Source organism: Pteronotus mesoamericanus, unplaced genomic scaffold, assembly GCF_021234165.1.
Source record: "Pteronotus mesoamericanus isolate MK-2021 breed Mesoamerican mustached bat unplaced genomic scaffold, CSHL_Meso_final contig_73, whole genome shotgun sequence".
Taxonomy (NCBI): domain Eukaryota; kingdom Metazoa; phylum Chordata; class Mammalia; order Chiroptera; family Mormoopidae; genus Pteronotus; species Pteronotus mesoamericanus.
Genome location: NW_026555245.1, coordinates 21838630 through 21864231, shown reverse-complemented (window position 1 = coordinate 21864231; position 25602 = coordinate 21838630). Strand labels below are relative to the sequence as shown.

At 38.9% G+C, this 25602-nt stretch overlaps 1 protein-coding gene and 1 pseudogene across 5 annotated transcripts in view; one reads left to right on the top strand and one right to left on the bottom strand.

Annotated features, from left to right (window-relative positions):
• The first annotated feature begins 5839 nt into the window (after positions 1-5839).
• Positions 5840-25602, top strand: part of ERMP1 (endoplasmic reticulum metallopeptidase 1) — a 61837-nt gene continuing 42074 nt past the window's right edge. For all 5 annotated transcript variants that reach the window (XM_054583104.1, XM_054583105.1, XM_054583106.1 and 2 more), the window contains exons 1-4: positions 5840-6215; positions 7688-7989; positions 13493-13620; positions 14241-14346. In XM_054583104.1, the coding sequence (XP_054439079.1) occupies positions 5878-6215; positions 7688-7989; positions 13493-13620; positions 14241-14346 (874 nt within the window). In that variant the 5' untranslated portion in view covers positions 5840-5877. The remainder of the gene's footprint in view (positions 6216-7687; positions 7990-13492; positions 13621-14240; positions 14347-25602) is intronic.
• On the bottom strand, positions 15121-16097 carry LOC129078465 (CTD nuclear envelope phosphatase 1-like; annotated as a pseudogene).

Below are 25602 nucleotides of genomic sequence, written 5' to 3'. Positions count from 1 at the left end.
AAAATTCAATTCAAAGCCATTTAAAAATACATGCATCAATTCTGCTTTATGGGCTGAATGTAAATAATAATTATGTGAAAATTCTCTCAAAAAAATTTTATTGCTTCAGCAATTGATTATTGCTGAATCTTTACCTTAAACTCTTTAGTCTAGAAATGTGCTTGATGAGCACAGGTCAGAGATGAGCTTTTTGACATTGTGTTCCATTATCGGATCACATCCAATTTATAAACTGCCTTTCTAAGGATCAGGATGCAGTAGATTTTAAGTGTCTTCCTGAGCACGGGGCAGAGGAATCTGATCTCATGCCTGAGGCTCTTAAAGGGAACACTGAGCTTGGGGTAGAAAAGGTGGAAAATAGAGAAATGAATAAGGAAGAAAAAGCATCACCCATAGATAACCACTGTCTTTGTCTTAGTATATTTCCTTCCATATATTTACTATTCATACAGTATATTCTTTATTCCACTTTGTATCTTTATTTTTTCTATTAGTATTTATTACATGAGCATTTCCCCCACATTATTGAATAGACTTTGGTAATGTATTTTATACTAAATGATGGTCTATACTCGGTGTACTATATTTGACCTTTCCTTTGTTTTTTAAAAAGATTATTTATTTATTTACTTTTAGAGGGAGGGGAAGGGAGGAGAAAGAAGAGGAGAGAAACACTGATGTAGAGAGAAACATTGATGGCCTGCTTCTTGTATGTCCCCAGACCTGGGATTGAACCCGCAGCCCAGACATGCGGCATCTACCCTGACCAGAAATAAAACGGGTGACCCCCCGGTTTGAGGGATGACACCCAACCAACTGAACCACACTGGTCAGGGCAGACCTTTCCTTTATTTGTATATGCTGATATTTGATTTTTATAGATGAGCATTCTTTTGCATGTTTCTTTTTCTTTTTTTTCTTATCACATCTGCCATAGATTCCTACATGTGAAAATCATATCAGAATATGTGAATTCTCTTAAAGCTCGTGATAGATCTTGTCAAATTGCTTTCCTGAAAGGTTCTTTCACTATGTAGCCCACCTGTGTCATATAAAACTGTCTATTATTTAAAATTGTGACACCAGGGCATTTTATAATTTAAAACAAAACAAAAAACTCTTTTGGTGTGATGAGTTAAAAGCAGTCCACATTCTCATGTGTTCCTTTAGTACAAAGGGTAAATTGTTTACAATATCTTTCTATTGAAGTATTGGTATTTTTCTTACTGATTTTTAATGTATATTAATTTAAATATATTTATTAAATTATGATAAATTATATAACATAATATATAAATATATAAATTAAGTAGATATGTAGAGACAGTGAGAGTATAACGTATATTATTCTCTTGTTTTTATAATTCTTTGAGAATACTGTTCCAAATTTTTCATTTGACTTTTCATTTTTTTGGTAGTGGTTTTTGACATATAGAAGCTTTCAATTTTGTGTAGTCAACATGATTTTTTTCCTTTATGATTTCATTTTCATTAGTGTCCTTGTCCATTTGGACTCTTAATTATTTTAATTATTTAATTATAGTTATCTTATGTCTTACCAGTTAAAAAAGTAATTTAATTCTAAATTCTACTTAATTTTTTTCTTTTGGTGTGTAATTTGGTGTGAGTTTCAATTTGATTTTCTTCCCCCCACAGAACTAATTTTCTTCACCCTATTTGTTTCCAAAAGCCCTTTTTATCTAGACATAGGTTATTTCAAAATTCAGAGAACCTCCTTTCTACCTGGCCATAGAAAAGGATAATCTGATGTGGTAGTTTCAGCTAGTTATGCAGCTGCGCTGGCTTTCTAACTCCTATATGGCCACCAGCTACAGAGAACCAGGGAGCAGGAGGGAGGAACCTGAGCTGTCATGCTCTCCCTAGGCTCATGGGGGTTGAAAAAGCTTTGAAGAAGGGGATTTACAGATCTGGCCTAAGCACATTTTAGAATGCCCCTTTCTGCCAGCACTGCAGTTTCTGGGCTGCCTGGTTTATTAGAGGTGCTCCTTGTAGCTGACCATTGCCACTGGCTCTTGCATGTTCTATTGCAGAGCTTTGTAGTTAGAAAGACCCAGCTTCAGCCTGAAAGGACCAAAACAACAACAACAAAGCCAACCTAATGGTGATCTCCATTAGGGGACCTGGTCTTGTGCCTTCATTTCTGGCACTTTAAACAAAGCTAGCCCACCCTCATACGACCTCAATAAGCACATAAAAACTAGCTGTAGGCAACAGTACCTGTCTACAACATTTACCCAGTATTTCTTTTGCCTTTGGAATATTTTTTCTTGATTTCTCAATCTCCAACTTGCTCTGCCTATCAGTTTTGTACATCTTCTTTGACAACTGGTTTGGATTCTCTTGCTACTTCTTGGTGAGGCACCTCCCTTGATTTTAATGCTCCTGTAAGATCAGGTAAAAGGCATCCTGCCAGCCTCAGTCTCAGAGAACTTTCACCAACCTCCATAGTAGTCCCTCTTCTAAATAAAGGTGCACATAGGCTATGGGGTGACCTCTGTGGAAGACAGAGACTGGCAATTCACCTGAATTCAGACAGCTACCTGCCCTTCTACTCACCTTAAGTTACTGGGAAATAGTGGAGAGATGGCAAAGCAGAAGGGACTTGGGACATCTCTGTGCCTGTCGTGGGTCTAGCTCTCACTTTGTCCTAAACAGACACACAAGAAAAACCTAATTGTCTACCAAGACAGATGAATTGAATAAACACCAGTTGGGACAGCCTAAGCCCTTCACATTTCCTTCTGTCCTCATCAGCAATTTGATATGTGGGAACTAGAACATGTGTTTCCATTCACTTCCTGCACAAATAAAACTACAGCTCAACGGCTTCAAACACTTCAAAGGCCAGACGTTAGGAAAGCGTTTTATTAGCTAGCTTCCATGACCTAGGTGTGGTCACCGTGCTGCTCTGCCTGATACCAAGACCTCTGAGTGATGTCATAACACATAACTTGGAGCATGACTTTTTACTGTTTAAAACATCCTCAGGGTCCTTGCTGTGATCCAGGAGGGCCTCCTTGCACTGGTCCCTTGCTACTCCTCTGACCTTGCCTCCGTCACTGCCCACTTGTTCAGTCTGCTTTAGCCACATTCCCTACTCAGTGTTGCTTCTGAACATCCCAGTTAATTTCCCTCTGGCTAGAACATTCTCCCCTCAGGTTTTTATGGCCACATTCTTCATTTCATTCAGGTCACTTCAAATATTGTCTCCTCAGAGATATCTTTGTGATCACCCTATTTAAAACAGCAGCCTTGTTCATTTTAAATTCCTTACTTTATTTTTCTTCATAGCACTTTATACAACATTTTATTCACCCACAAATACACACACACACACACACACACACAGTTGCTTTATTGTCTCTGCACTAGAATGTAAGCTCTGTGAAGGCAGAAACATTGATTTTTTTTCTTTTGTGTATTTTCCCACCTTGATCAGTAGCTGACACAGAATAGATATCCAACAACTGGTAGCTTAAAAATATTCAAATGTGAATACCATAGTTTACACAAGTCTAGAGAAAAACTGTCTCCTAAGACCCCAATTATAATAACTTAACTTCTCCCACTGAGGGATCTTTGATTACCATGATAGGAAAATGGCCTTTAATCCAATTTGCAAAGGATTGTATAAGGAAAAATTCTGGAAAATAGTATTTAATGAGGCTTATTAATAACTGTGAGGATCGTTCACATGTAATAGCTGATTAATCCTCATTGAAGCCTTTTAATGCAGACATTATGTCCATTATCACAGATAAGGACACTGAGGCTCTGAGACTGACTTGCATAATGCCATATATATTGAAGTTTCCCGATTCAGGAACTCAGATCTAATTGACTTTGACAGCTGGGCTTTTATTCTACTAGTTGCTTCTCCTGGAATGTTGTCAGAGATGCTTAACTTACACTATCCATTCAGAAAAAGAGAGCTCAAATGATTTAACCAGTAACCCAGCTCCTGGTAGGTTTTTTGGCACCCACACAGCCCAGCAAGTGACAGCACAAAATAAGTAAAGCTTAATGAACCATGAAACATTTGTGTCCTTTGCCTAGGAACTACAGACCCCATATATAGTTACACTGTGGTAGACAGAGTTGTTTCTGAGATGCTATCTTCCAAAGATGGTGGAGGCGCTGAAGTTTTTGGAAAGAATAGCAAGATACCTGGTTCCCTAAAAGACAATATACAGGGTCTGACAGAAGTAAGGCCTGCTTGAGTGTGGTTGGTAGGGTAATAATATGGGTGTAATAATTTATAGTTTTAATGTGAACATTTCACCTAAAATGTCATACGGTGTGCTTGAGCGTGATATTGTTATGTTACAGAATTACATGCTTATGATTTTGTAATAAAAGATTTTGTAATAAAAAAGGGGGGTTGTTTGTGCCAGGCCCATATACTCATTTGCTAGGCACAGAGCTAAGCACTGGGGACATAGTGATGAATAAATGAGTGGACATTGTCTTTGGGCTTCTGTACCTTACAAACTGAAAAGGATTTTATCAAGCTAAACTTATGATGCTGCATTGTAAAATTGTTATGCTTTCATTTATTCACTCAATCAAGAACTATTTATAATTGACTATGTACTACATGTCATGTTCTGTGTTAAGAGAGAATATAATGGTGAGCAAAACCAGACATAATTCCTGCCTTCATGGAACTTACCGTCTAATGAGGAAAATATTAAGTAATTATATGCATACATGGTGCTATGAGAGCCTACGAACAGGGGAAACTGGCTTCATTAATTAGATTGGGAGATTCTTGCTTGAGGAAGTACCACTTAAGCTTTGCATATGAACGTTAAATGGGAAACAACTAGGCAATGAGAGGAGGGAAGAACATTTCAGGCAACTCAAACAGCATGTGAGAAGATCCTGTTGGAGAAGGAAAGATGATGAGCAGGAAGGGCTTTGAAAGAGGCCTGCTGGAGTGCTGAGAATAAGGAGCACCCTGGTGTCAGGTGGGCCTGAGCAGTAGGCTGGAGCAGACAGACAGGGCAGACAGGTAGGGTGGTGCAACCCAGTTGGCCTCTAGGTTAATGGTCACAGAACTTGGAAGCAGAGAGGCTCACTGCATCAGCAGGCAGGAAGAAGACTAGATGATGGTTTTTCAGAGTGCCATATTTAGTAGTGGTATAGAATGCTGTTTGGAGAGCCCAATGATTTAGATTAAACTTCTTCAGCTGTTACCTATAATTTCTCAGCTACTATGGAAATAAAAATATTTCCCTTTCAGCTTTCTTATGAGACTCAAATGAGATAATATATTAAATTATTTAGCACAGTGCTTGGCTCATGGCAGTTATTCAATACATAATAGCTATTATTTTTCTTCAGCTGTTAACGGAGGTAACCAATCGTGGTTACCTCACACAGTTAAGATCTGTGGAAGCATGAGTCTGGACCTCCTTTGCGCAGTACTATTTTTAATGTTAAGAGCCTACAGTGTTAAGAGCCCGTTCTAAAGTTCCTCGGGAAAGCTGGGCCATTGCCTTTTTTATCTGCCCTGGTGCACCATGTGTATTCTTTTAAAAGCGATCTCTCACTTATCTCATGTTTCTAGGTTTATGGGTATCTTTCCGTTTGGAAATCTCTGTCCCACACCCGGCGGGGAAGCACTGCAGGAGAAGGCACACCCATCAAGGCCACCCTGGGCCCGCCCTGCCGTGGTGCCCACCGAGGATCTGCCCAAAGAGACTGGGTCATCGCGCGGCGGGACGGGCCAATCAGAAGAAGTTTGGCCCTCTGCAGTTTCCGTCCGCTCACTAGGAGGCGCTGCGGCTGCCGCGGCTGCTCACGGGGCAGTCGCGGGCTGGGCGGTTCGGCTGGCGTCTGAGGCTCGTGGCCATGGAGTGGGGTTCGGAGTCGGCTGCCGTGAGGCGACATCGCGTCGGAGGGGAACGCCGGGACGGCCTGGTAGCCGCGCCACAACCAGATAGGGAGGCCCCGGAGCTTGAGCCCCTGGTGGACGCGTGCGGCCGCAGCACGAGGAATCGGAAGCGGATCGCGGCGGGTAGCGGAGGCGCGAGCGGAGCTGCGTGGACCCGACTGTCTGAGGCGCGCGCCGCGCTGGGGCTAGCGCTCTACCTGCTCGCGCTGCGGACGCTCGTGCAGCTCTCGCTGCAGCAGCTCGTCCTGCGTGGGGCCACTGGGCACCGCGGGGAGTTCGACGCGCGCCAAGCCAGGTACTGGCCTATGCCGCCCGGCCCGCGCGTCCCCTTCGTCCCCTGCCAGAGCCTGGGCACCGCACCTGTGTGCGTTCTCCCCTGCGGGACCGCCCAGGCTCGCCGGCACAGCCTGACTCCACGTGGGGGTGGGGTGGTCTTGCGCGCCCCTCTTTTGGAGTCCCATTATTTACAGGAGGCAGGGCTTGCATTGCTCCCTGTTAGGCTGGTGGTGCAGATGGTGGGGGGGGCGGTCAGGGGGCTGTTCCTGCTTTTCCACCCGCTTCCTGCCCCACCTGTAGATAGTTTGGTTGTTCAGTCGTTCCTCATCTTAATGGAGCAACTTCCACGTTTTACTAGTCCTTTTGCTTTCCTAATGAAATAAAGGAGCGCGAAATTTGTGTACCCAGCCAGTTTTGTAAGTTAGGTTCCTGAGGAGGTGTTGGAAGGGGATAATTCAGGGGTCTAGCTTATTGACGGTGACAGCCCTTACACCTGAAAGCTGTGGAGGCTCAGCCTGGAATATTACGCTTCAAAAGTTTACAATTTCAAAAGTTTGAGATTACTGGAGGTTATCTTTGTGCCCCTGGTGTGTGAGGTTTAATTTTTTTTTAATGAAAAAAAAGATACTATAAAGTGTGCTAGAAAAGGAGATTAAAGAAAAGGTATTGTAGCATAAGTATGTCAAAGCTCAAAATTATAACCTAGCAGAATTTTCAATAGCCACTGTGATTTTAAAACTTTTTTTTTTTTTTAAATACAATGTGCTGGAAGCTTATTTTACTAAGGATTGGAACACACATGCCCCACCCTCCTTTTTCCCCACCTGGAATGCAGTGAAAAGACAAAACATTTTTGTTTGTTTTAGGGGTAGAGTCGGTTTTGGCCTGAATTGAAGTAATTAGGCCTGTGGGCACATCAGGAGGCCTGAGTCCAGTTCCTTACTATAAAAAGGTTTTTTTGTTTATTTATTTAACCTATTGACTTAATTGTCTTTGCTCATTTGTTTCTTTTTGGTAACCCAGAATCTGCAGCCCTCCAGAATATGGCCCAATGAAGGTGCATTCCGTGCTGTCCAGTCTTAAGCATTTACACGTTTTGAATAGATTTCTAGTCTTCGTATGAGGATTGAGAGAATTTGGGAGTGGAGTGGGTAGAGAAAACTCTGTGAAGGGATGAACTCATGAGAGACAAAAGTTAAATAAGCTTTACAAGTGGGCTTTCACAGATTACCTGAAATAATAAAAGACAGCCTTAAAAAAATTTTTTTTTAGTGTAGATTTTATTTTTCAATTACGGTCTGCATTCAATATTATTTTGTATTAGTTTCACATGAATAGTGGTTAGACAGTCATGTATTTCACCGAGTGTTCACTCAAAAAGTTCAGCCTCTTTAATGTGAGAAGTCAAAGAACTTGATTTTGGGGGTGAGGGGGATTGTAGAAGAGTTGTTCTGTGGTAAGTGTTAATCAGTTTTTTTTGGTGGCTTTCAGGGATTATCTTGAACATATAACATCCATTGGCCCCAGGACTACAGGAAGCCCAGAAAATGAAATTCTGACAGTGCATTATCTTTTGGAACAGATTAAACTGATTGAAAGTCAAAGTAACAGCTTTCACAAGATTTCAGTAGATGTACAGCGGCCCACAGGCTCCTTTAGTATTGACTTTTTGGGAGGTTTTACAAGCTGCTATGACAATATCACCAACATTGTGGTAAAGCTGGAACCCAGAGATGGAGCCCAGCATGCTGTTCTGGCTAACTGTCATTTCGACTCAGTGGCAAACTCACCAGGTATGTACCAATTTTTAGTCATCTTGCAGTTGACGCAGCCCAGACCACTTGTTAACACCAAGCTGCTTGGGCAATTGTGTGGCACCAGTTTCTTGGACAAACCTTATCTGTGATGGCAGGCGGTATAATTAGAATAGTACCATTTAGTTTAAGAACTAATCCCTCACTTTTCTCTGAAGGTCTTTATTTATTTTTTTTAAACATTAGTGCCAGCAGCCCTGTGACAGGACAGGGAATGTTGCTGGTAGACTGAAGCAGCTTTATCAGTGTTACCAGTATATGTCCCTGAGTCCTGGAGTTAGATGCTGCCTCTTCAGGTGTTTACTCGGCCAGGTGTTGGTACTAGGCTTTGGGGATATGGGATAAAGAAAGCGCTTGCCTTCACAGAACACAAGGTTTGGAGGACATCTTTCCCAGCAGTTTCTGTCAACCTATAAAGTGAGAATTTTGGCCCACTGGGGATGCCATACTTTTAGAATACCTCCTTAATCCATTAATCTTCCTCTGAAAAATCCTTTGTCAGGATAGAATACTTCATGTTTAGGACAGTGCCTGACACAATAAATATTTTGAATGAATGAGAATCTCTTAAATTGAACTTTCATTTAAAAAATAAAATTCATCAGAAAAGTGTTTTCAATAATTACTAAAGAGATTGTAAGTAGGGAAGAATAAAAAATTGTAGCATTTAACAGTGGAATCATAGCATGTTAGAGGCAGACAAGACCTGAGATGGCATCTGGTTCAAGACCCTTATTGGACACAGAAATACACTTAGCTGATCACCACTGATCAGAGACAGAAGTGGGACCACATGCTGGGTTTCCCAGCCAGACACATTTGAAAGGAAGGAGAGTTCATGCTCTCTTTGCCAATCTACTTACTGTAACCTCTTTTTTTCTGTCAGTTTCTGATCTGTAAAATGGAGATAATAGTACTTTCCCATTGGCATTGCTTAGGGAATAGTGCCTGGCATGAAAAATGCTTTTTCTTTTTCTTTTTTTCTTTGCTATTGTTTTTTTCCTTTTTATTGAATTTATTGGGGTGATACCAGTTAACAGAATTATACAGGTTTCAGGGGCACAATTCTACAAGACGTCATCTGTACACTGCATTGTGTACACTGTATTGTGTGTTCTCCACCCTGAGTCAAGTCTCCTTCCATCACCATTTATCCCCTTATATCTTCTTCCACCTTCCCTCACCCCCTTCCCCTCCAGAGTCACCGCACTGTTGTCCCTGTCTGTGATTTTTTCCCTTTATTTTTTTTCTTGTTCATTCCCGCCACCCCCTACCACCCAGCACCCAAATCTACCACCCTCAACAGCTGTCAGCCTGCTCTCTATCTGTAAATCTGTCTCTGTTTTGCTTGTTGGTTCATTTTGTTCATTAGTTTCACATATAAGTGAACTCCTATGGTACTCGTCCTTCTCTGACTGGCTTATTTCACTTAGCATAAAGCTCTCCAGGTCCATCCAGTAGTAACATTTCCTCCTTTTTCTTTTTTTTTTTTTTTTTTGTGGCTGAGTAATAGTCTGTTGTGCAACTATACCACAGCTCTTTTATCACATCTGCTGATGGACACTGGGCTACTTCCAAATTTTGGCTATTGTGAATAAGGCCGCAGTGAACATAGGAGTGCTTGTATTCTTATGACTTAGTGTTTCACTTTTCTTCGCATAAATTCCAAGAAGTGGAATTACTGGGTCAAAAGGCAGATCCATTTTTAATTTTTTCAGGTAACTCCATACTGCTTTCCACAGTGGTTACACCAATTTGCATTCCCATCAACCGTGCACGAGGGTTCCCCCCCTTTTATTTTATCCTTACCCTAGGATGTATTTATGGGAGAGAGAAGGGAAAGGAGCAAGAGGGAGAGAAATATGGATGTGAGAGAGAAACATTGAACAGTTTCCTCTTGTACGTATGTGCCCCAAGAAGGGACCAGGTGACTGAACCCACAACCTAAGGCATGTGCCTTGAGTGGGAATCGAACCCATGACCTTTCAGTTTATGGGATGATGCTCCAACCAGCTGAGCCATACTGGCAAGAGCAGGTTCCCTTTTTTAATTGTTACTAATATTTCTGAATTGCTTGAACTTATAACAGGCCCAATATGATAATCTAGAGTTATATAAAATATAAAATTTTATTTGCTTGATAAAATGATTCATCCTAGGATGTCTTTAATGAGAAAACTTGCCAATTGCATTTAGACTGTAACATGCTTTTTAAATTCTTTATTTGTATTACTATGTTTTAGCTTCTATCCTGAAGATATGTTTATTGATTTATAGAGAGGGTGTGGAGAGAGAAAAGGTGGGGCGGAGGGGAGGAGGGGAGGAAGGAAGAAAGAGGGAAAAACATTGATGTGAGAGGGATGTCAATCAGTTGCCTCCCGTGCACGCGTTGACTGGGGATCGAACTCAGAACCTAGGTATGTGCCCTGACTGGGAATGGAACCTGCCACCTTTTGGTGTACAGGAACGATGCTCCAACCAACTGAGCCACCTGGCCAAGACGAATATAACATGCTTTTTAAAAAATCATATACAACCCTGGCTGGTGTGACTGTTGATTGGAGTGTTGTCCCGTAAACTGAAGGTTCGATTCCTGGTTAGGGCACATGCCTAGGTTGCAGATTCCATCCCTGGTTGGAGCACATAGGGGAGGCAACCAATCAATATTTCTCTCTCTCTCCCCCACTTCCTCTTTAGAATCAATCAATAAACACATATTAAAAAACTAAAAAATAAAAAAATCATACACATATTTCCAAGAAGATTACATAGTAAAAGCAACTAGATTTGAAAAAAACTCCTGAGGTTTCAACAGTGAATTGAGCACATGTAGTATAGAATGATCTGGTGAAAAAGGTGAGTTATTGACTGTCAATAAGAGCAGTTAGCAGGACCAATGTGAATTATTTAGAGTAGGAGAGATTTGCATGCATTTGTAGCATGAGAAGGTGCTCTCTTCCATATTAGCACAATGTCTCAATGACATGTTTATTATGAAATTTTCTTGTTCCTATTAAATTTCTTAAAAGATATTTAAAAAGTCAGTATAAGCTAATTTGTTCGTATAAAATCAAAAATATCTTTGTGTGCACGAGGGAAACCAATGGTCTTTTATGCCTATTTCAAAGCAGTAATAAAGTAAGTGTCACCCTGTGTTCACTATTATGATGCTTAAATTGTAGGAAGGGACAGATTGACACCATGGTTATTTAAGACCATTATATAAGAAAGCTGTATATACAAGTATCATAAACATAGTTCCACTTGTTATAAATCATATATATGGGGCCCAGTAATGAAAGGATGGCATTTCTGTGGGTCATTGGAACTCAATTTAAACTAAAATTTTATAAGATTACCTATACCAATAGTCCCAAGGACACGTCTGCCAATACTAAATTATTAAAAATTGTCAAAAAAACCCCCAAAACACCCCACACATAAAATAGACTATCACCTAAATCCTTTCAATGGATGAACTAATTGAAACATGGGCTTTTTTAAAAAGTTCTCAGCAACACATCTGGACCTTCTGGACTAATGCCAATTAGAAGTAATATTATCCACAGAAAGGACTTAAATGTCTCCTTGGGTTTGCCTTATGGTTCCAGGTTGTTGATAGAAGCCATGTCAGGTTGTTTTAGGAGTGACTTTAATTTCAGGGTTAATTCTAAATGGAAAGAGATGTTGGTTAACCACCCAACCCTTATATATACTATTCTCTAACTTTTCCTTCACTTTCTTAAAGATATTTGACCCTCTCTAGTTCTGTTCTCAGACAACAGAACTGTTAAAATAAAAGAAGATAAATGGCTGGTTTAACTTTTTATTCAACTCTATATAGATATGTCTCTTTCAATTTCCTTCTCTCTTTGAATAAAGAAATATTTTATGGTTTGATTAAAAATTTTTTTTTCTTTCTGATTTTTTATTTTAAAGTAATTCACAGTCTCAAAGTTAAAAACTTAATTTCCTTTGGTTCCTGGAATGTGATACTTTTTACTGATAGCTACATATACTTTTGGCTTAATAGTTCTTAGACAGTTATTACTTAGTTTCACTTTCATTAAAATACAATCCAGTAATCACTGCCAAGGCAAGTAATAGGTAATAAGTAGTTTCTCCTTGAGTAGAAATGGAGTCTGGAATTTAACAACACCAAAACAAGCATTTTCACTAGCTACAGAGCCTTCCTTAAGTTTGCAAAGAGAAGGAAAAACTAACATTGAATGCAGGCTACATTACTTTGTAATCCTTACAACACACCTGTGAGGTAGAGATCATGAGCCTGCTCTATAGACCAGGAAGTTGTAGGGTAAACAACAGCTAGAATTTACTTCCAAGTCTTGCTTTAAAACACATGCTAAACTCTGTAGTGCCATGCCTCCCTGTGTATAAATTGGAAAAGGCTATTGTCTGGGTTATTACTAGGCCTGTTTTCTTTGATTACTCCTTAAACTTATGGAAAATTTTAAATGTGTACAAAAACAGAGTACTGTTTAATGAACTTGAGTTTACCTATCACCCAGCTTTGACCGATTTTGTTTCTTTACCCCCCAGCCCTGCAACCCTTAATTATTTTGAAGCAGAACTCAGCTGTGTCAGTTTCTCTGTAGGTCTGTTTATGTCACTGAAAGATAACGACTTTTTTTTTTTTACATGCTCATAATACTGTTAATTACCTCACTTTAAAAATAATTTAATATCATTAAATGTCTAATTAGTTCCTTTAGCTACCTCTAATAGTGCTTTAAAAAATCAAGGAACTAAAGTCATCTTTATAATCACTTTTAATTAATATATAAAGTTTCTTAATCAAGAAGAAGTGAGCTGATTTGAAGAGGTCCTCTCTTTATCAGTGCCGGATCAGAGATACTACTACTTAGATCAATAGTCTTCTTTCATGTCTTAATAGTTTTGGTGTTTTCTTTGTACTTCTTCATCACATCTCCTTGTAGAAACCTTAAAAAATGTCACACCGTCCAAACTGACCCCACTGTAAATGCAGAGTGATTGGAAGACCTTATGATTTTGGCAGGAAAACAAGCAGGAACGGGGTGGGTGGCAGGGGAAGATGACCTAGGAAGCTGTGAACACCAGAAGTGAAAATATAGAGGATGGAGATAAGGATAAAGAAGGGAACAAATTGCTTTGGATTTATGAGAATGCCAGTTTTTAGTATTAATTTCGGTCCCATCTGGTTGATGATTCAATGAATAATAATTAAGTGACTACTCCGGGCTAGGCATGGTTCTGGACATTGAGAGTAAGTCAGTAAGCAAACCAAAGTTCTCCATTCTCATGGAGTTCACTGCTGGTGGGTATAATAGTCACCGGATGTTGACAGACAGAGCTATGCTTTTGGTCTTGTATAATAGCTCTGTGATGCTTCCTTGATGAGAAAACCCCATTCCTAGCCCTGATGACTCATACTGTAAAGATTTTAAAATTTAAGGAGCAAATCTGTTTTTCTGATTTAAAGGTGCCAGTGATGATGCAGTTAGCTGTTCAGTGATGCTGGAAGTCCTTCGCGTTTTGTCAACATCTTCAGAAGCCTTACATCATGCTGTTATATTTCTCTTTAATGGTGCTGAAGAAAATGTTTTGCAGGTGAGATTCTGCTGTTTTAAATACTAGGCTTGAATGATAATAATAACAACTTAAGCATTTTGATTATTCCTTTAAGTAGTATAAAATCATATACAAAAATATATTGTACCTAGTACTACTTTAAAAATAGTACAGCTACTTATATACATGTTCGACATTTGAAAACTCAACTTAGAACAGGTCATCTTGTCAGCGTTTGATTCATAAAAGGGCTCTGTGATGGCATAATTGTTCAGCTCAGGTTTTGTCTGACTCAGGAGTTTCAGAGATGTTTTGAGGTAGGCACACAGAATGAGTACCCAGCCATGTGGATCGTCCCTTCCTATTATTTTGACCTTTCTTTTGCGCAGTCTCACACTTACCAAGGATATTGTTTGGCATCACTCATGGAAATGAGGCTGCCGTCTGTGATGGGAACTTTCCACTCAGCAAACTGCGCGCAGCTATTATGCATAGAAAGAGAAAAACACATGTCTTTAGATACTGCCTTTGAAAAAAAGATTTATTTTCCTTTTCTTCCCCTTGTTGACATAGATGTTCTGTCTTAAAATAAGTAAAATAGAGACTATGATAATCTCACATTGTTTAACATATATTTGTTTTCTTTCTGTCTCATTCAGGCCAGTCATGGTTTCATTACTCAGCACCCCTGGGCCAGTTTGATCCGTGCATTTATTAACTTGGAGGCAGCAGGTGTGGGAGGGAAAGAACTTGTATTCCAAACAGGTATGTGAGGCTGTACAGGGTGGGGCAAAGGTAGGTTTATAATTGTGAGTACACAAAACACAGAGTTTACTCTTGTATTTATTGTCTTGATGTATTTTTGAACAACTGTAAATCTACTTTTGTACCACCCAGTATTTTTATATTCGAATGCAGTTGCATTTTATACTTTAATGTAATTCTTGTTTATAAAAATGGAAAGTTTTTGAAAATTCCATATTTTCCTGTGTATAATGCACACCCATGTTTTTGTGCACATTATACATAGGATTATCATACCTATTATTATACCCATGCCATGTAATCATTATATCCATGTATAATGCACATCCTTATTTGTTTTTCACAAATTTGGGCAAAATGCGCATTATACATGGGAAATTAAAGGTAAATAATCTCTCAATGAAATAAATGTTCTTTTTATTTTATTATTTATATTTTTATTTTTTTGTTTCAGAGTTATAATGCATGGTTTGAAAGAGAGGGGAAAAAACAAACAAAAAAGCCAGAGTAAGCTGGTGAAAGGTCTGAGGGAATCTAGGAAAAGAAAATATAGAGAAAAATAAGGGGGTACAAGTTTGGGTGTAATCCAGTGGCCCAAATCCCAGCTTCCCACCCACCCTCCCCTTGGAGTGAAGAATGAGATCAGTTTTGTACAAGAGTTTTTTATAAAATCAAATCCCAATAAAGCTGACTTGGCTTCTCTCTGAGCCTCCCGGATTAACAAATATCTGTCTCTCACTCTGTGCCAGCCTCTCTCTCCACCGCAGACACTGTTTAGGCTCTCCTAGTCCTCCACTTAGGTCCCAGTGTGGGTTTCCAGGGAGTGTGAACATGATGTTGGAGAGAGGCTGCTTCACAGTCCTGCCCATGAGTCCATCCAGACTCCATATGGAGTGCAGAGCTCCCAGGCAGAGGGGAGAGAGGAGCAGACCTTGCCCAGGCAGTCCTCACCATTGGACAGGGGGCATCAGACAGGCATTCCAATCGCTCACCCTCCCTTCCCCCCGACCACAACTCGGTAGAGGGGGAGCAGCCGAGCCTATGTTGGTGAAGGTTTCAATTACACACTGAGTGAACATCAGCAGTGAACCTGAGGGCATCCAGCATTGACAGAAGGCTAAGAAGGGCAGTGTCACTGGGGTCACTGAACCAGGACTTCATGGGGATGGTATTGTCTGGATGGCTCCTGTAAGCCCCTGGGGAGTTACCCAGGATCACGGTGCTAGAAAGGTCACTGTGGACCACAGAGAGTTCCTTGATGTTGCTGCCCAATTCCAGAGTGCAGTGCTATCTGTAGTATTTCCTTTTCTGCTCTTGTCCAGTTTATCTGCCACAGCAGAGCCATAACTCTCCATGCTTGCTGTGAACACTACCAGCTCATACCACGGGCTCACCACGTCTAAGAAATCCACATGGGGCCTCTTATGTACAAAAAACTGGACAGGATGTTTGTCTATTACCACCTTGAGGATAAAGACAGGAGGTATTCCAGGTTGTACTGTGGGCCTCAGAACCCCATCATGATGGGAGTGATTAAATGTCTCATCCAGATCCAGCATTAGGATCTTTCTCTTCACCTGGCTTGGCCGATTCCAGGACATAGGAGATAAGGGAAGTTTATCATATTGAACAGTTTGGTAATGAATCACTGTGTGGATCTGCCTCCTCAAAAGGTTAATGAAGACTCTCCACAGCTTGGTGGCAAAGGCCACAAATGTGCGCAACCACAGCGGACACTGCATCCACTGCATCCACTGCATCCACATCTTCCCTATGACCCCACCACCCTGCGCAGGCCCCAGGGAGGGGGTCTCCCACCCTCGGCCCAGTTCCAACAGCCACCTGACTCCCCTCGCTCCCCTGACCGGCCGTCCATCGGGAGGGGGAACAGACCTGAATGGCAGGAGAGGCTACAGAGAGGGGCATGGAGCAGGCAGCTCAGAAAGCCACCCTCGACGAGGGGAAAGTCCAGCAGAACCAGGAGCTGGGTGACAGGTGTGAGGTGCCACATGGGTCGGGAGTGGCACTGACAGCTTCGTGGAGATTGCTGGCAGGCCTAGGTATAGATCAGGCTAGGACGGGGTCCTCTGAGACCAGAAGGGAGAGGGATGGAGAGTTGGGGTATGGGTAGTAGGCTGGGGAGAAGGGGAGGGGAAGGAGTGAATGTTCTTTTTAAAGCATGAGATAGTTTTGTCTTTGTTAAAAATTTTAAGCAAATATTAATACTAATATTTTTATAGTGCTTATTATATGCTAAATGTTCAACGCATTATGTATATATGTCACTTAATTCTCAAAACAGCATGAGGGATAAGTACTGTCATTATCCTCATTTTGCAGATGAGAAGAGAAAAGTGAGGGGACAGAGACTATAACTTGCCTAAAGTTTCACAGTTGGTAAAGGACACAGCAGGATTTAAAAACCTAGTCCAGGTTCTGAGCCTTTGTTCTTAACAACTCACCAGATTGTCATATAGGTGATGAACTTTGTTTTATCCATTATGTATGATTATGATATAAATTATATTAAGTGACAATAATTTCATGAATTAAAAAGGAAATTTACCTGTAGTTAAAGATCTTGAAATTTACCATTGAATTAATTTGAATGTCATAAAAATCTAGCAATATTTAATCAGCCAGAGAAATATTTTTAGTTTTATGATTATATGTTTCTAAGGATAACAAGATTGTTACAAGGATAACTTATCGATTATTAAGTATCGGTTATCATCATTTTAGCAGAATTCAAAGCTCAGTTTTGTTCAGTCAGGGCATACTAAATTATGACATTGGAAGTTCCATGCTGTTCCCAACTCTGTTAGTAATTTGAGCAATGCATTTTAGCTAGAGGTGTGGCATTTACCAGAAGTTTTATAATGAGGAGGGCGTTGAGACATGAGATGGGCTGGAAGTTAGATAATATAGGGACTTGAATTTTAACACTCTTTGCAGACATAGTATTATTTATGTTAAGATATGCTAAATATGTCTTTCTAACCTAAACAATACCATATTGTAATATTCTCCATACGATTTATTTTAAACTTCTATCCTTGAACCTATATGTATATTTTGCTTCAGCTAAACCTTTGAGAATCTCAGGGTTGTGAGGTCAGAAGGAAGGTTCTTTCTTGTCAAATCTCAGACCTTTCTGCTTACTCTTACTATTCATCCAACCAATGAGAAGAAGCTGGTATCTAACATATGTGAATAAGTCGATGCTACACTGTTATCCATTCTGTCAAATTACATCAAAGAGGAACACTCGATGTACTGGGTTGGCCGAAAAATCTATTTAGTTTTTTCCATGAAATAAAAGACACCAATAACTTTATTGATGTGGATATTTTGAGTATGTTAGCTGTTTCCTGTGTGGTATAATGTTGATTATTCTCAAATATTGTTTCAATTTGATCACAGTCAACTTCAGCTGGTCTGTCTGACCATGGAGTATCATCCAGTGAGAAATCTCCAGCATGAAAACTTTGCAACCACTTTTGATCCATTCTATCAGTCATAGTACCTTCTCCACACACCGCACAAATCTTTTTGTTGCATTTCAGTTGCATTTTTACCTTTCTTGAAATAATTTAGCATAATATGCCAAAAATGTTGCATATTTTCTTCCATCTTCAATATTAAAATGGCTACACAAAAATTCACCAATTTTGATTTTTTTTTTTTTTAAATGCATGGTGATATGACAGCTGTCACAACAGAATCTAACAAAATTGTTTTGAATGAAGTAAAAGACAACTAAACCCTACTAGAGTCACCTTACAAAAAAAACTAAATGAACTTTTTGGCCAACCCAGTAACAGCCACCAGATCAGAAAGCAAAAGAAAATTCTGTAAGCAAAGAGGCACTGTATCTTTCCTCTGATGAAAATGTCAGGGCTCCACATGGGCAGGAATGTGTTTTTGTGTATTTTCCCTCTTGGAAGTGTATTATCTGTTAAGTGCTTTCATATCTATGCTTTCAATTTTATCATCACAGCTCCTTCCCTCTTGTACTCCTACGAGCCAAAAGAAAAACTAGTCTTAGGGTTTAGTCTGTACCTTTCGTGAAGTTTTTCAGTGTATATATATTAATACATACATATTTTATGTGTATATATAAATATATTTTGCATAAATGTAGTCCAGAGAGATTCAGACATACTTACCTAGCGTGAGTGAGGTCTAGACCCAAGTCAGTTCCTTTGTTTACATTTATTGAGTATTCACTTTTGCTGGGTCTGACTAGCTTAAGTATGTGCTCTTTTTACTAGCTGTAGATAGTTTTATGTAAAAATTCTACAGTTGTGTACACTTTATATATAATTGCGTTATCTGGAAGGACATAAACTGTATAGTGACAGTCAGTGCTGGATGGTGAGTGTTGGCTGAGTGGTGGGTGTGACTGGAGTAGAGGATGGGGCAATATATAAAGAATCAGTTTGAACTCTCCAATGCTTCATGAACTTAGAACTGTCGTAACTGCTTTACTTAGACTCTTCACAGTTTTCTGTATGGTTTAAATTTTTGCATTGCAATATGATTACTTTAATGCATTAACAGCCGTGTTACTAGTTAGCAATTTATATACAGCTTAATGTCTTATTCATTTTAAAATAAAATCCCCACATTTCAGAATTAATTTTTTCTGGAGGGGCATCCTACAAAAGTCTTAGAGAGATTGTTTCTCCCTTTGTCTGAGTTTTTATACAATGTTTTCCCCATAGGTTCTGAAATCTTATTCTTGTGGCTTAACTATACACCCAAAACTTTCGGGGTGCTTTCTGACATTCCAGCACCTCTCCCAATATCTCTCTCACTTAAAGATGCCACTGCCTATAGAAAAGTAGCTTTTCGGTGAGGATGGCTTTCAGAAAGTTATTGTCGCTTCCATGTTTGACTGAAAGGATGAAGGCCTCCTGGATCTGGAGTTATGTCTGGGAGTGTGCTGGGTTGCTCTGGCCTCGGCTTTCCTGAAAGGCCCTTTGTCCCTGTGCAGCAGCACTTGTCCTGTCCTGGAAACTCCTTGGTTAAAACAGTTTGTACTCTCTAGTGCTCCATTGTCACTTCAGACAGAGACATTCATTTGGGGAGTTTTTAGTGACTAGAATAATCATTACTACCTTATTTTTAGAAAGGGCTAGAATGTATGAAAGAATGACTTGTCAGGCTAGTGATTTATTTCGTGCGTCAAGAAGGCTTGATTTAATAATTTTGAAGGTGTTATAGAATCCATACAGATTAAACTGGCAATATATGTTCCTTGTATAAAATTCAGATAACTACCAACTTTGAGTAGAAGAACGCTCATTAGCAAAAGTCACAAATTCCTTTTTTTCCTCTTTTGAAAAAATATTCATAGCCTTGTAATCCTACCACCCAGAGCAAACAAGCTTTATAGTTTAGTCTCTACCCTACTGGAATTTTTTTTTCTATACATACACATTAATATATTTTTTATATAAAACGTGTATTTCAGAAATGGGATCACACTTTATCTGCTGTTTCATAACCTGCTTGAGATTGCATTCTTTTTAAAAAATTACAGCTCTGTTGAGATAAAAGTCACATGCTATACAATTCACCTATTTAAAATGTAAAATATACTGGTTTTCAGATATTTACAGAGTTGTGCAGTCATCACCACAATCAATTTTAGAATCTTTTTTTTAATTTAAAATTTTTGTTTTTATCCTCACCTGAGGAGACATGCTTATTAATTTTAAAGAGTGCAAGGGAGAGAGAGAAACATCAATTGGCTGTCTTCTGTATGCGCCCTGACCATGGATCCAACTATAACCCAGGCATGTGCCCTGACCAGGAATCGAACCTGCAGCCTACCTTTTGGGCTAGAATATTTTCATCACCCCAAAGAGAAACCCCCAAATCACTAGCAGTCTGGCTTGCTTTTACCTCATATAATATTTTTTGAGTTTCATCCATGTTGTAGCATGTATCAGTACTTTATTATTTGTAATGGTTGAATTATATTCCATAGTATGGATCATTCATCAGTTGATGGGCATTTGGGTTATTTCTACTTTTAGGCTATCATGGATGATGCTGCTACTAACATTGGTATATGTCTGTGTCGATGTATATTTTCATTTCTTTTGGATTGATACCTAGGAATGGAATTCCTGGGCCATATGCTAAATTTATGTTTAACTCTTTAGAAGCTGCCACATGACACCATTGTTTTAGTTTAAAAGAAATGTAAATTCAAACAACAGTAAGTAAGAATTTTTTTATATTCGATTTGCATGGTAAGTGGAATGGTAATGCCCAGTACTGATGAATATAGAAGAACAGGAATTTTCAGGTGGAAGTGTAGATTGATGCAGTTTTGGGACAGCTTGACAGTAAGTTCCACTTTATAAAATGTGCAAACCCTGCCCTGGCTTGTGTGGCTCAGGTGGCTGGAGCATTGTCCTGTCGCTGAAAGGTTGCAGTTTTGATTCCTGGTTGGGGGCACAGTGTGTGGGCTGCAGATTCAGTCCCCGGTCTGGGCATGTGTGATTCCCCAATCTGGGCAGGTGGGGAGGCAGCCGATCAGTGCTTCTCTCATTGATGTTTTTCTCTTTCCCTCTCTCTCTAAAGGCAATGAAAAAAAAATGCCCTTGGATTATGATTAAAAAAACAAAGGCGCCAACACTTATGTCCAGGTGATCCACTTGTAGAAATTTATTGTTGAAATAGTTGCACATAGACATAGATCTAAGAGCAAAACAATTGAAAACACCTTCTTGGTCCATGCACAGGAAACTGGTTACATTAATGGTGACTTAAACATTTTTCTCCCTCTTTAGTCAGTAATATTTTCCTTCCCTGTGAATCATTTCCTTCATCTCACAAACATGCTTTTTCTCTCTTCTTAAAGAATGCCACTTTTGACCCCCCCACCCATCTCCCAGCTACTGCTCATTTTTCAATTCCCAGCTATTGCAGAATTCCTCAAGAGAGTGGAGTAACTTTGCTCCTGTTCTTGAATTAGTTGTATTTAGCTTTCTGTTTGTTCTTATAAAAAGTCACATTGTTAAATTCAGTGGTCAGTTCTCAGGCCCCGTATTACTTGGCTCCCCAACCATATTCGTTGCTCTCAGTCTCCTCTATTAACACCTCCCCCCCCTTTTTTTTGTTCTTTGTGTTTATGCCACCAATTAAAGTTAGAATGAAGTAGATCAGTGGGAATTGTGCTGTTTGCCTAAGTTGAATCTGCTTTTACTGAACTTTCAGGGAACTTTGACTTTTCATTCTTGACACAAGATATACCTCCTCTCAGTATCACACATGTCCATACCCTTTGCTTTAAGAAAGTTGGGGCTCATTCTGTTAGAAGAAATGGCTGCACAAGAAACCGGAAGCATCATAGGATTTAGATGATGGCAGGAGAAACAATGTAAAGTGAAAATATTTCTGTATCTGCCTCCCACTTTCCTCTGTGAGATAATTAAGATAAGAACTTCTTAATCCCTTCACCTTTTCACCTAGTCTCCCGACTGCTCTCCACTCTAGCAACTACCAGCCTGTTCTCTGTTTCTATGAGTCTATTTCTATTTTGTTTGTTTATTTTGTCCTGTAAGTTCCACATAGAAGTGAAATCACACATTTGACTCTCTGTCTCACTTATTTCACTTAGCATAATACCCTCTAGGTACATCCACACAGTTGCAAATGGTAAGATTTCATTCTTTTTTGAGTAATATCCCATTGTGTGTATGTATGTGTGTGCGCACGCGTGTGTGTGAATGTGCATGTATGCATCACAGCTTTTTTTTAAATTACTGGTCTATTGACGGTCACGTGGGTTGCTTTCTTGGCTATTATAAATGTAACACTGCAATGAACGTAGGTGTGCATATATTCCTTTGAATTAGTGTTTTGGATTTTTTTGGATATATACCTGGAAGTGGAATCACTCTGTTATAAGGCTGTTCCATTTTTAATATTTTTGAGGAACTTTCATACTGTTTTAAGTATGAAAACATACTGCACCAATCTGCATTTCCACCAACTGTGCACTAGGTTTCCCTTTTTCCCACGTCCTTGCCAAAATGTTTGTTCATTTGTGAGTCATTCTGACAGGTGTGAGATGATACCTCATTGTAGTTTTGGTTTTCATTTCTCTGATGATTAGTGATGTTGAGTATCTTTCCATATGTCTATTGACCATTTGTATGTTCTCTTAGAAAAAGTGTCTAGGTTTTCTGCCCATTTTAAAATTGGATTGTTTGGCCTTTTCGTTGTTGTTGAGTTGTATGAGTTCTTTATAAATTTCGGATATTAACCACTTATGGGATATATTATGGGTGAATATTTTCTTCTATTGCAGTAGGATGTATTTTCATTTTGTTGATGGTTTCATTTGCTATGCAAAAACTTTAATTTGATGTAGTCTTATTTGTTTGTTTATTCTTTTGTTTTCCTTGCTTAGGGTCCAGTACAAATAATGCCTCTTTTTTTATTACAAAATCCTTTATTACAAAATCATAAGCGTGTAATTCTATAACATAACAATATCACACTCAAGCATACCATATGACATTTTAGGTGAAATGTTCATATTAAAACTATGTTATTATAGCCATATTATTACCCTACCAGCCACACTCAAGCAGGCTTTATTTCTGCTGGACCCTGTGTGTGTGTATCAGAAAATGCATTGCTAAGAGAAATGTCAGAGATTTCACTGCCTATGTTTTCTTCTAGGAGGTTTATGGTTTCCAGTCTTAACATTTATGTCTTTAATTTTGAGTTTATTTTTGTATATGGTGTAATAAGTGTGTCGTTTAAATTTTTTGCATATACCTCTTTCTCGCTCAAATTGTATGTGGGTGCTAGATCTTGTAAAATGCCTATCTGCATCTACTGATATGATTATATAATTTTTATTTTTCATGTTGTTTGTGTGGTATATCACATTAATTGATTTGCAGATATAGTAACAACCTTGCATCCCAGTGATAAAAACTTTTGATCACAGTGCATGTCTGCTAAATTTAGTTTGCTAATATTTTGTTGAAGATTTTTACATCTATGTTCATTAGGAATATTGACCTATAATTTTCTTTCTTTCTAGTGTCTTTGTCTGTTTTTGGAATTAGGATAATGCTGGCCTTGAAAAATGAGCTTTGTAGTCGTCCCTCCTCTTGGATAGTTTGAGAATGATGGATATTTGTTCTTTGAATGTTTGGTACAATTCACCCATGAAGCCATTGGGTCCAGGACTTTTTGTTTGTTGGAAGTGTTTTGTCTACTGCTTTGATTTTGTTAGCAGTAATTGTTCTGTTCAGACTTTGTTTCCTTTTTATTCAGTTTTGGAAGATTGTATGTTTTTAGGAATTAATCTATTTCTTTCAATTTTTGCAATTTGTTGGCACATAGTTGTTCATGTTTTCTTTTAATCAGTTTTTACTTCTCTTTCATACCTGATTTTATTTATTTAGGTCCTTTCTCTTTTTTCTTGGTTAAGACTCTGTTTTGTTTATCTTGATTTTATTCATCTTTTATATATTTTTTAGACTCTCTTGTTTACTTTGGCTCTGATCTTTGTTATTTTTTCTCCGTGGGATTTTGTTGTTCTTTTTCTAGTCCCTTAGGTGTAAGGTTAGATTGTGTATTTGAGATTTTTCTTGTTTCTTGAGTAAAGCCTGTAATGTTATAAAAACAGTCTCTTAGAACTGCTTTTTTTCTGTGTCCTGTTGGTTTGTGTTGTTGCATTCCTGTTTTCATTTGCCTGAAGGTATTTTTTTTAAAGATTTTATTTATATTTAGAGAGAGGGGGAGGGAGGGAGAAAGAGAAGGAGAGAAACATCTATGTGTGAGAGATACATTGATCAGTTGCCTTTTGCACGCCCCTAACTGGGGACCTGGCCTGCACCCAGGCATGTGCCCTTACTGGGCATCAAACAGGTGAACTTTCGGTTTGCAGGCTAGCACTCAAGCCACTGAACCACGGCAGCCAGGGCTGAAGGTACATTTTTATTTCTTCCTTGTTGTTGTTAACTCATTCATCGTTTAGTAGCATGTTATTTAGCCTTCATGCGATTGTGTATTACTCCGTTTTTTCTTGTTAATGATTTCTAGTTTGATACCACTGGTCAGAGAAGATGCTTGATATATTTTCAATATTCTTAAATTTATTGAGACTTGTTTCATGGCCTAACCTGTGGTCTATCCTAGAAAATGTTCCATGTGCGCTTCAAAAGAATATGTATTCTGCTTCTTTGGGCTGAAATACTCTGAATATTAATCGAATCCATTTGGTCTAGTGTGTCATTTAAGGCTGTTGTTTCCTTATTGATTTTCTGTCTGGAAGATCTATCGATTGATATCAATGGGGTGTTAAATTCCCCTACTGTGGTTGTATTACTGTCTGTCTCTTTATGTCCATCAAGATTTGCTTTATATGTTTAGGTGCTCCTCTGTTGGGTGCATAAATGTTTACGAGGGTTATGTCTTTCTGTTGGATTGATCCATTTATTGTTATATAATATCCCTCTTTGTGTCTAATTATAGCCTTTGTTTTAAAATATATTTTGCAGATACAAGTATTGCTATCTCAGTTTTTACAAAATTTTCCATTTGTATGCATGATCGTTTCCATTCCTTTACTCTGAGTGTGTGTACCTTTCATTCTGAAGGGTAGTCTCACAGACAGCACATGCATAGGTTTTGTTTTCTTATCTATTCAGCTACCCTATGTTTTTTGATTGGAGCATTAATCCATTTAAAGTGATTATTGATAAGTATGTATTTATTGCCGTTGTTCTTTATAACTTTTTTTTTCTTCTTCTTAAGTTCTTTTATTGAAAATTTCTTGTAATACCAATATCGTGGTAGTGAACTAAAGTTTTTTTTGTCTTTTTTGTTTGTTTGTTTTATTTTTGGTCTGGAAAGCTCTCTTTCTCTTTCTATTTTAAATGTTGCCCTTGATAGGTAGAGTAGTCTTGTTTGTAGGTTCTTACTTTTAATCACTTTGATTTTTTTCTTGCCAATTCCTCTGGCCTGAAATGCTTTTCTTGAGAAGTCAGCTGACAGTCTTATGGGAGCTCCCTTGTAGGTAACTGTCTTTCTCTTTCTGCTTATAAGATTCTCTCTGTTTTTAACTTTTGCCATTTTAATTATGATGTATCTTGGTGTGGGCCTCTTTGGGTCAACTTGTTCGGGACCATCTGTGCTTCCTAGACTTGTGTTCTTTCTTTCTTTCTTTTCTTTTTTTTTTTTTCATCCTGTTAAGGAACCAATTCTCAATCC